At 39.7% G+C, this 12,329-nt stretch overlaps 1 protein-coding gene across 2 annotated transcripts in view; it reads left to right on the top strand.

The window, feature by feature from the left end:
• grb10b (growth factor receptor-bound protein 10b) overlaps positions 1 to 12,329 on the top strand; it is a 91,901-nt gene that overhangs the window by 27,566 nt on the left and 52,006 nt on the right. The window contains exons 2-3 of one of the 2 annotated variants that reach the window (XM_061716396.1): positions 5,063 to 5,188; positions 10,063 to 10,156. In XM_061716396.1, coding sequence (XP_061572380.1) covers positions 5,138 to 5,188; positions 10,063 to 10,156 — 145 coding nt within the window. In that variant the 5' untranslated portion in view covers positions 5,063 to 5,137. Of the gene's footprint in view, positions 1 to 5,062; positions 5,189 to 10,059; positions 10,157 to 12,329 lie in introns of both variants that reach the window. The other variant, XM_061716394.1, reaches the window with a different exon arrangement.

The raw sequence follows: 12,329 nt of genomic DNA, 5'->3' as shown, positions 1-12,329 counted from the left end.
CCTGTGATGTTGAAAGGCAAAGTAAAGCTTTAACTCTGTGAGATTATATGTTCAACACGTAATTCTAAAAAAATCTGAATGGGTGTTTTGACAAGGATTTAAGCGTCAATGAGACACGGCTATTTTATTTAGAGTTTAATGCTTAGCTAACATCTATCCCTCTTGCACAACTTCCTGACTCCTTGTGAAAAACTGGCACATAATTCAACCACGGATAGTCAGCCAGTCTGTGGTGCCTAATGAGGGGGTGCTTCGAGTGCTCGGACTGATGTTAATTGCCTTTGTTTTTGTTGTGAACTGTGTGTCTGTAAATAATGTGCTAATGGAAGTTGTCCCTGCATGCCGACCAACCCGGGCCACACACATGGGCTGACACAGTAAAAACGCATGCACACACAGCCATTACAACCTTTTCAGTGGCACTTCTGGTTGTGGAGCCAAACCCTTTGTTCAGGTTGCATTCATGGTTTGATCATTATTTCCAAGCCCAATTTCTGACGTCTGTAACTGCTTTCAGTTTTAGTGACAATCTGAAAAGGCAGAGCCTTTTGGCAGCTTTGTTAAATACTCTTATGTAAAAAATAAATTATACAGGTTCATGCATCAGAACATAAGGAAAAGTGATCTGGTCCTACCAGGTCTTAGATTCAGGAAAATAAAACCTCAGATAAAAGTGCATAACTGTATCACTGTATCACTGGCATGCAAAAAGTCAGAAACAGCATTAAAAAAGGACTAAAAATAAGTATGAAGCACCTTTGGCAGGAATAATTTGAAGTAATCAGTTTCTTTGTAACTCTATCAACTTCCTACACCGTTGTGGGGCCCACTCTTCTTTACAGCATCAATTCATTTCAATTCAATTCAATTCAAAAAATCGTATTTGTCCCAGGGGGATTAAAAGCACATAGGGCAATTATACATAGTGACACAGACAAGGTAAAGGTAAAGAGTTAATTGATGTTTTAAAAAGTAATGGTTTGTTTCTGTTATGTTCCACAATAGCAAAATATCTGGTTGAAATCTGGACATTGGAACATTGCAGGTAAATATCCATCCACAGTTATATTTTTTCAAAATAGCCCCCAGACTTCCATGTTTATGCTTTTCTGGCCTGTTTAAATGCCAGTACAGAATTCATATTTATGATGATACACACAAAACAACAGACATTATTTCAGTCTTGATGTAAATGTTATACTTATTGAATAGTTGTAGATTTACCCTCATTTAGGCCTATTCAGTCAGTAAATCTGAAGATAAAAAAGAGACAAAATTGTCACCTCACCTCACTTTTGAGCAGAATTCATTTAGTCCTTTTTTCTGTAGTGGTTTTTAGTGCATGCAACATCAATTTCATGAAATATAATTAGCGGAAGAAGATGGATGGATTGATGGAATAATAATTATTCTAATGGGGGCTTTACTGACTCTAAAGGATAAATCATGAAATGTTAGAATGCTTTATGACCCTTGGGTTAGTTGCTGATGGCAGTTGGCAAAAGGCCCACTGCTGAGTCGGAAGTTACTAATCTGAGGGGATCCACTCCTGGGATGTTTTCCACTCGTTAATATATATTTTTTCCTGTAGAATGATGGACTCCAGATTGTTTGGAAATGACCTCATGACCTTTCCTAAATTGACAGCAACAGATGCTTCTCAAATCTTTCTGAATCTTATTGATATATATATCTACAATGATTTATTTTGATGCCTTTCAACTGTGAGTCAGCTGGCTGCCTGTTCATTCCTACGGGAATCCCGTTTTCATCGGACTTCCCTGTGTGCGAGGAAGATGGATGAATAAATTAGCAAACAGGCTAAAAGTCTACTGATGGACAAAGTAAAAGATGGGCGGATTATTGAAATGATGGGAAGCTTTCAATTGCAGAACATGCATGTTTCGTGGTTGAAACTCTTTTTACGTCTGTCATAAAACTGCCAATTTACCAAGCAGAATAACCTGCTAACGTTCTTATTCTCATGGTGTCATTCTGTTGTGGTGCTTCCATGCAGATATGCCATAAAACTGGATGAGAAAGTTGCCAAAATTAGTCTTAACATTGCTGTAGTTAAGATTTCAACTAAAAAGCTTTTTTATCACACTATTGTGATTTCAGTCGTGTTTCTTTGCAATTAATTGTACTGAGAAAGCACCTTTTTAAAAAAGGTACTAAATTCTCTCAACGGCAAAACATCAGGTGTGGTCTTACTGAATTTCAGTGCAGCCTTTAACATGTACATACAGCATGAGGCAAGGACACAACAGGAATTCATTTTTATATTTTGGAATTAAAGCAAAGGAAAGCAAAGGAGAGACTTGTCTGAAGAGATCAGAAACACAATTCCAGGCAAACATGTTAAAGGTCAAGGTGTCAGGATTGGGTTGGAGTAGGACCCAGATGCAGGAGACCAGAAGGCAGGATTTCCAAAACCAGTGATTTATTAGTCAAAACAAAACCAAAAGCGCTGCTGAACAGGATACAAAAACCAGAGCTTAAAAACAAGAATCAAAAACTACAAAAAACCTGGGCAGAAAACACGGAGGAACAAACATTACGGACCAGCAGGGAGCAAGGGAAAGACAAGACCAGATATACACAAGGGTTAACGAGACACAGGGCCGATGGGAAACAGGAAAGTCAAACAAGAACTCAAACACAAAGACACAGGCTTCAAAATAAAACAGGAAGTACCAAACCGTGACACAAGGCTGTAAGACCATCTCCAAACTACTTGATAGTCCTGGGACATCTGTTGCAAATTTCATTATGACATTTTGGGTCCACAAGTTCTAGCCAACCTGCCTGAACTTCATGAAGATGACTCCACTGTTGAAAGCAAATCATAAAAAGGCAACACAGGAATTTGTCAGGCCACAAAGCTTCTCAGAATTTTCTTTGAACAGATGAGAAAAAACTGGAGCTTTTTGGCAAGTCCCATCAGCTCGATGTTTACAGATGCAAAAATGAAGCATCCTAAGAAAAGAAGACTGCGTCTACTGTGAAATGTGAAAGAGGCTTAGCTAGGTTCTGGAGCTGCTTTGCTGGTGTCTTGAATCTGTGCAGGTACAATGAAATCTAAAGACTATTAAGGCATTCTGGAGTGAAGTGTACTCCCCAGTGTGAGACAGCTTGGTCCCAAAACACAGCACCAACAACTAAAAGTGACTATTAAAAAAACGTTAGACTATTCTGAAGTGGCCATCTCTGATTTAAATCCTGTCCGACGTCTGTGGAAAAAGCTGAAGCATGTAGTCTGGAAAATATACCTTTTAAACCTGAGACAGCTACGAGGAGTGGTTCAAAATACCTGTCTTCAGGTGCAGAAGGCTCATCGAGTTATAGAAAATCCCTTGATTGGAGTGATTGGTTGTGCAAGTTCAGTGTACCAACTAATATGCCAAGGCCAGTTACACTGTTTTTTTTAATCTTTTTTTTTATGATTCTGTGTAATGTTCATTAGTCAGTTTTTAGTAAATTATTATTTTTGGCTTTGCGATGGATTGGCAACCTGCCTGGGATAGGCTCGGGCAGATCCTCATGACCCTGAACAGGAGTAAGCGGATATAGAAAATGGATGGATGGATTGTTTGATCACATGGTACATAGATCTGTCATGGTACAGAAAAGTACCAACAAATTTGTCTGCATCTGTAAATGTCCTTACCTTGCTTTTACTGTCCAGAGACGCACGTGTGAGTGAACACTGCGGAGCATTTAGATAACAGAACCCCCGAAATCTGGACAAATCTACACGCTTTATAGCAGATTATATTCAAATTAATGAGCATATTGACAGGTGAAGCTTGTTTTGTAACCCACATGTTTTCACTTACCAGAATAGATACACCTACAAGTTCATTGTGAATGAATAGGTGTGTCCAAACTTTCGATTGCCACTGTATGCCATACCACGAGGCAAATCATCAAACAAACCACACAATCATTTTGTTTTCATAACCTTTTTCAGGAAGTTTTGTTTTAAGCAGTGTGTGCCATAATTGGCTCTATTGCAGACAGAGCGATCGTATCGGTGTACACCTGGCAGTCATAGACGGCAAAATACACAATTATAGCTTTTCAGGGACCCTGAAAATTTCTTTAAAAAAGTGGAGTCTGCACGCCCACACAGAAGCAGTCATGTGGAGAGCTCTGTACGTAAACATCAACAGACACGCAGCACACATTCATGCAGAAGCTCATATACAGAAGCAAATCCACACATTTAATATAAATACATGGCCACAAGTGCAGTCCACCAACAACCGCTTACACAAACATGAGTTAATATTAGCTGTCTGTGAAACGGCAGTTCATATTTTTAAAATATAAACCAGGGGTCATGAACTGCTGCGTTAAAGGCCCTCACTGTTACAAGCCGGAGCTGCTTGTCCCTAAATATATCCCAGGGTCTAACTTCAGACCTGGACACATGCCTGTAAGTATTTTTGGGTGAGCCTTTACAGGCGTTTGTTCAAGAGCAGCAGTGCCAAGAGGTTAGTAGGATAGACGCTTTAAGAAGTTCAAATACACTGGAGTTCACATTGTTGGATCATGGGTTATTTTGACCAAATGTAGCCAGGAGGCTGTCTGTGAAGAACATACAAATGCATTTCTGTCATCTTAAGTGCAGTATCTTACTTATGTTAACCAAGACCACATCTCAGACTATTTAGTTATTCACGATAAACTCAAACATAGCATAATTCAAGGAAATTGTTGGTCTGGAGTTGTAATTTCTTTAACTAAACAAGGCTCTAAAGCATCCTCTATGAGCTCTGTTACTCAGCCTGTAATTTACGACAAAATACAGTAGTTCATCATTGTTCCACTAATTACACTTTGCTCTTATATTGCGCTTTTGATAGTCCATGTTCATTCCTTAACTCTTTACTTCTTGTCGATGTTTGCTGTGGTTAAGATGGGTTAAGATGTGCTCTGTGTTACGTCTGTCTTCTCAGAATCTCCATTTACTTCTGCTGGACCAGTTCACCCTCCTGTTCCTTCTTTTTCTTATTTTCCACTGACCGCCAGTTGTTCTTTTTTTGTTTGTCTACAGGCTCAACTCTGTTTGTTGCCAATTAAAACTGAACCGACCCGTCAAATTGCCCGAAACATCTGAAAAACGTAAAGCATGGCTGTGGCCAGATGTCCGGATTATTTCCTGCATCATCCAAATTATCAGGTAAATTACTTTCTCGTTATTTCTTTCCAAAAACATCTTTCTGTATCCAGTGTTTATGTGTGTGCGTGTGTTTTTGTTATTTAAACGACTCTTCTGCCATTTGACTTTTACATCAGGATAGAGATCTTACACAATTCTCTAAGTCTGGTTTCCTTTTCAAGAGAAGTTTCCATGACAAACTTGAAACAAGAAAACAACATGAACATAAGAGTTTTACTTGCTTAGCAATGCGGTGGCAGAAATTCTGACCACGGGTCTCCAGATTTGCATTCTGCTGTTTTCATGTATATTGTGTCTGAGCATAGTTTCCAAACAGAAACAATATAAATATGTTTCTGCTGATCTTTTATGTTTCATGAAGAATGTGCAGAGCCTCTCCTGTCCCTTTCTCTTGGGCGCAACAAACATTCTTAGAGCATAATACGTTTTTTGTTTTTGTTATACATTATTATTTGAAAGACCAACTTGAAAGAAATTGGAAAGAGACTGGAAAAGTTTATTCCCAAATGGTTTGAGGCGGCCTTTTAGGCCTTTTTGTCTCTCTTTTTGTCCTGGGTGGGTGCGGGAGCTGCAGTATATGAACAGTAACGCAAACAGATGTGTACAGGGACAAACATGCGTGACAGTACACATGCGCTGACACACTCCCTTGGCTGTTTGCAAAGCATTCAGCTAAAACAGACGTACCTTGACACGCTGAATTAGAAAACCCATTCACTGTGAAATTCCCGGGTCATGGCAGATTTTTCCCCGTGATAAAACTGCAGCAGCACTGCAAAATGGATTCAAGTTAAGATAACATTCAGAGGAAACTGGAGGGATTGTTTCACTTCTCTCTTTCTCTCTCTTGCTCTCTTTCTCTCTCTTTCTCTCTCATGACTGGTGCATAAATACTGTATGTGTGCAAAGCAAAACAAATATCACGAGTGAACAGACTATTAGTAGACAGTACTACTAATTCACACATCATTTAATGCATTTCTTTTATTATAAGTATATGAACAACAGCACATCCTTGGCTTTATCTGATCAAATGAAACTTAGCTACATTACACTTAAATGTGGCGTAGGAGAGGAAAACTTAAAAAAAACAAAACAAAACTTTTAGTAAACATTTCGTCAGCCTCCCCAAATCTGCCAGATCCCTGAACAAACAAGCACATCTGTCCGAGACAGCTGGATTGTTTTATCTCAGGCTACATATTAACAAGATTGTAGTAACCTTCCAGCAACCCTCACAAGACTGCATGAGATAAAGCTTTCTGCAGCGTAAGCCTTTCCTTGTATATGATGGAGGAATATTGCACATGCATCGCGTATGTGTCAGGGGTTAAAACTGAGGCCATGAGTTAAAAACTTTGAGTAAGTAATGACTGTGAGTATTTGTACAGCAGGAATACTGACGGTGTCCAGTTATCTTTTCCTGTATTCTCTACATATGCCAGTTAATACTCAGACAAAGATTAGTTTCAGGAAAGGAAAATGGCTAATGGCTTGTGGGTACCACTCATTATTCTGTATTTTATTCAAATGGCATAAATGCCAGAATGACCTGTGTATTTGCTTTTTGGTTACTTAAAAGATGTGAACATTGATGTGTATACTATCGATGTGGGGATGAACTGTGTATATTGTAAGGGTTGAATTATATATGTTATATGTTATTGCTGATGTGTTTGTACTTGTGTTTTAATCTTTTTTACTAGGTACTAGCCTATTATTTCTGGCAGGGGGACTGCCAATGTAAACTAGCCTTTTGGCTACAATTGGGTACATTTACATTTTATTTTATAAAATGTTTCTTAATGTACGTTGTCCCTCTCTAACAAATAAAAATAAACTGAAACTGAAACTAAAAATACATTAATAAACGTAAACAAGACATGGATGAAGAACATGACATATTTTTAACAGATAAATGAATAAGTATCACAAGTGTAGATGAGATATTTTGTGGAAAAATCATCATTCATGTCAAATGTCTATATTTTCAATGTGCACTCATTCCACTGAATTATATCTAACCACACAGCACTTTCAAGGCAAGACATTTTTGACAATATGCTGCTCTGTTGTGTGTATGTGTGTAACCCCGTGGCGGAACGGCGGGACATTTTTGTCACGCCTCTGTTCTGTCTCGTAGTACCAGAGGCGAAGCAGAGGGGAGACGAGCTCGAGATCTGTGTGTTAGTGTTTTCTTCATGGACCACAGTTCTCTGAACAACAGCACTCTGCTGGTATGCTCCTTGCAGTCACACCCCGATGCCATAGAGTGTTAAAGAAAAAAAGTATTGAGTTATATTCTTCGCCCAGTGATAACTTTTAGCCTAAGTCTGAACTCTTCTGAGGGTGCAGCTTTGACATGCATCTCAACCTTTTTTTTGTTTTTTTTTTTCTGTTTGAGGCTCAGCCTCTAGACACTCGTATAGGCCCCTGCTTTTAGGGTCTTAACCCCATCTCTGGCCTTCCACTGACCCCTTTTAAGAGGCTGAACCCTCAATCCCCCCCCGACTCCTGTTCAGAGCTCCTTTCAGCCTCATCAATATGAAAGGGCTCTTATATGTTCTTTGTCAAAACTTGGCCTACCCTCACTCCCATTTTGACTCCTCTTTAAGTACTTAAGCAACACATGTGACATGTGTGTATAAGTGTGTACGTGCCTGTGCATTTCTACTCGTGTGTAGAAGAGTGTGATAGTGGCTGGGAAACAGAAGGAGAAAGAGCGAGGGCAAAGGTAAAAATAGAAAGACTTTTTTTTTCCCCAGCTGTCCAAAAAGGAAAGTCTTTTTATTGTCTTATAGAGTCCAATAACATGATCGCATGCAGAGTAAGTCAGCGGAGTTGGTGAAAAATAATGCATAGGGCTGTTTCCCGTAGTATTAAATCCTCAAGTCAACAATGTCAAGCCACCAGTTCTCAAGTTAACGATGAAACACTGGAGGAAGTTAATGTACTTTTCAAGCTCCACTCCTCCTCTAAAAAATGACATTTATTATACTGTCAGTGAAACTATTTTAAAATGATAAGCAACTATGTTTTTTTTAACAAGTCTAGTGCAGTCATGTTCTGGCACATAATGTGCATGGCATCCATGGGGTTTATCAGCGTCAGAGGTTTGACATGGTTGACATTAGTTGACAAGTTTGATAGTTAGAAGTAGGTCAGTCCAAGAAAATAAAAATGATCCTTTTTGGTCGACGAAGACTTCTGAAGCCTCTAGACAATGGAAAGATAGAATAATGTGACATAATGATTGGATGTGGCTGGGCTGGTTGGTACGGAAATGGGACTTTTTAAAAAGTGGGAAGTTTAAATGGAAGTGGAGCACCGTGCCATAAAGACTGGAATATTTGCCCTGAGTTTAGTCGGGACATACAAACAAACATTAAAGTAAACATTTTCAGGCAAAAAAATTATTAAATATTCCTGTTTGTTCAATTAAGCTTTTATTTGAACAAATAGAGACATCAGAGTAGAATTCTGCCTTAAGCTTAAGACCCGCTGTGAGGCGATTCTCTTTGAACTTCTCATTAAGTCTTGTTTGTGAAGTTGCAGAAGGGCTGTAGGACTTGAATGATCTCAGCATTTTAGCCTGAAAAATGAATATTTGTGTTAATATTTCTAGGTACCAAAACAATGTCACTGCATAATTGTCAGCAAGAACAGGTAGATTTGATCAAATTAACAGAAAATCCTAAAATACACCTGGAGTTTCATATTTTTGTGTGCCAGGGACAGGTGAAGCAAACTGTGATGTACTTTGTTGTGTAACTAGAAACAAGCAAGATTCCTGCAAAGTACAAATATAGAAGTGTATGATGAAGGCCATAGTTGTTATCATTATTCACTGCAGCATCACGGTATAACGTAGGCAACGTAATGCAGGTGTGTAAAGAACAAAAATAAAAATAAATATATATATGCATACATGTACAGATGTAGAATAGGAAATTGGGCGGACGTGGATTTTATTGCACAAGACAGTCTTGTGCGATAAAATCTGACTTTATTGTATGTCACTGCTCTAAACGGAGCAGAACAAGCAGCTGCTGGAGCCCTTTCATTATAGCAACACAGGAGGTCTGCAGTGCAAGACTCAAGCACACAGAAGCTCGAGATGTTTTTGTGAGCAGTCGATGGGCCCAGTACGTTCTGTTCCCACTGTGTCGGAATCCAGTCACACACACACACACACACACACACACACACACACACACACACACACACACACACACACACACACACACACACACACACACACACACACACACACACACACACACACACACACACACACACACACACACACACACACACACACACACACACACACACACACACACACACACACACACACACATAATTTGTCATCCTCAGTAGTTATAAATGTCAGAAAGGAATCCAGTTAAATGCATTTGCACTTAGAAATATAATTAATTCCTTTCTTGGAAATTGTTGGGACTCTACCGGTGGGTCAACCCAGGACAGACTGTGTTTGGTGGTGTTTTATCTGTTTACACTTTACACAGTCAAATCTTATACCTCTCACTGTTTGTGGGAAAGAAGCTATATTTTGCATCTGGTGTATTGAAATTCACTTAGGCTTTTTTGTTCTTTTAAATAAAGCCTTTGGCCTCGGTCTAGGTTTATTTCCAAGCACAGTTTTAACAAGCGTTCTGCCATCTATGCTTAAGATCAATACTGTGCCTGAAACAACAAATTAAAGTTTTCTTTTCCTGAACAGCTGACATTTCAAGCAATGGTTGAATTATGCATTTTTGAAGTTTCTCCTGTAACAAAGTTTTGTAATGGGATAACTCCAAATTTTTCTGTCTCCCTTACCCCCCACTCTCCTCTTCTCTCTCCCTCAGCAGGACAATATTGACCGGTCGTCCAATCACAGACCGGCAGATCTGATTCGTCCAAGTTTCCAGCCGCCTGCTAACCAGGGCTCCCCCAGCCATCAAGGTTAGTCTTCAACTTCCAAAACCTATGTTATTAGCTTCATCCGTGGCCATTCATTTCTATACTTTAAAGGGGACCTATTATGAAAAACACGTTTTCTCTTGCTTTAACATATATAAAGTGGTCTCCCCTCAGCCTGCCAACTCAGAGAAGGAGGAAAGCAACCAAATTCTGCAGTGTCTGTACAGCCGCCCGGATGAGCCGTCCAGTGTGATGTGGCTTCTACGAGCCGTTCAGATTCTGCTCCCTTTCGTTACGTAACGATGGGAGTGATTTACATAGGTTGGCCTCCGATGCGTGAAACCACGCCCACAACTAACTCCGCCGGCCGGAGCTTCCGCCATTTTTTCGTAGCGGTGTATCGCGTTATTCAGGCAGCCAATCAGCACAGAGCCTCATTATCATAGCCTCCCCGCCCACTGAGAATCCTGCATAGATAATGAGGTTAGAGAATGGGATGATAAAGACATGGTTTAGAGGCTAAATTTCTAATTTATTTCGCAAAAAAAATCAAAAGCTTGTTTTTAAGACATTCAAGGCCTGTTTAAAATAAGTATTAGATGCCATAATAGGTCCCCTTTAAGGGTTTTGTGACATAGTTCAGATACACTATTATTGACTCATTTCATCCATAAAAAAAAGTTAAAGGTCTTCTGGGTCCCTCATTTTAACACAGGGTTGCAGGGGAATTGTGTTTATTATTCTGTACTGTTGCAGGGCGGGGCTGAGGGGTGTCATATATATGTGGGTGTCTGCTGCTGTAAACATTTCAGCTGTTCAAAGGTTGATCTACATGGACACTGGGTGCGATTATAACCCTGCTGTCTATGTAATTGTGCCATACAGGGTTCATCCATGACAATCGGAGCATGAGATTTAAGCACAATATTGGCTCAGCATGGGAGGGAAGGGTGGGGAGCCAGTGAGGACTCAACCAGTGAATGAAAACGCTTGGCTCTAAAATGGGAAGTAAATGGAGCAGAAATTACATTGTCATTTTTCAGGATCAGATGGAATGGAGGGAAATAAGAGGCGGATGACCTGAGATGACTAGTTTGGTTTCATTTTGATATTTTTCAATCAAACCTTTTTTTTGTGTGTGAGGCAACTTATTAAAAATGTGTGTTGTGTATAATTGTTTGGCACTATAAACACATCAAATACAAAGTGGCAAATTATCCCCCAGATGCCACCACTTGGGCCTATAGCTCAAACCTTACGATGTGTTCTACTGGAATCTTATGAATATACATTTTGATTGTTTTGTGTTTTTTTTTTTTTTAATTTAGGCTCAAAAAGAGAGTCTTGATACCGCAAAACAAAAACGTTTAATTTCTCACTTTTGAGGTATAGTGAAAGCTATATGATTTTAAGCTTGGCATGGAAATAAAAAAAGAATAATACAATTAATAATAATACTTAAGTTAAATAAAATATGGGATGGCTTGAAATGTGTAAAACAGCTTGAAACAGAAATGTGTCAGCTGGAAGTTTTGAGTTGACAGTCAGTACGTGCACATGCAGCGATTCAAACTGGTTGGAGATCATTTGCACACATCGTACTGACTTTTAAACTGCATGTGAACACCTTAAGTCAGTCAAGTAATCTGATCAGACTGGATTCATCAACCCGCTTGCAGCACCTAGATAAGCCAGTCGCAACCGCCTTGTTAATGCCATGTGTACGGAGACATGGATATTACAGTCTGCGCATGCTCGAGAATTTCCCCCGGGTGGGGTTTTCCCCCGGGGGGAGGGGATTCACCAGGAAGTGAAAGGAGACGACGCAACGCTGCTCAGTAGTAGCTCCCTGGGGTGTCGTGTGACTGCTTCAGGGGTGTCGTCAAAATATTTCCTATTCTGACATTTCATATATAAATACTGTATTTTCGCGACCATACGGGCGCCGTGTGAAAAGGCATAGCCTCAGCCTTGTGTCATATTTCTGTATTTAAAACACACACGGCGCACCGACCGAAACGGCACACACACAAGAACACACACACACACACACAAGCACAGGAGTGTGCGTATTTAAAAATACAGCGGGAGCAAAACTTTGTTTGATTGTAGGCTACTTTATTTCAGTTTTTACATGAATCAAACCCATTAAGTCTCATCCTCTGTTTCTGCATTAAAGAGCTCCGCTAAATCAGCTGTGCCAGTCCGAATTCCT

Source organism: Cololabis saira, chromosome 3, assembly GCF_033807715.1.
Source record: "Cololabis saira isolate AMF1-May2022 chromosome 3, fColSai1.1, whole genome shotgun sequence".
NCBI classification, from domain to species: Eukaryota; Metazoa; Chordata; class Actinopteri; order Beloniformes; family Belonidae; genus Cololabis; species Cololabis saira.
Note: the sequence above shows the minus strand (reverse complement) of the source record. Positions and strands in the feature narration are given on the sequence as shown.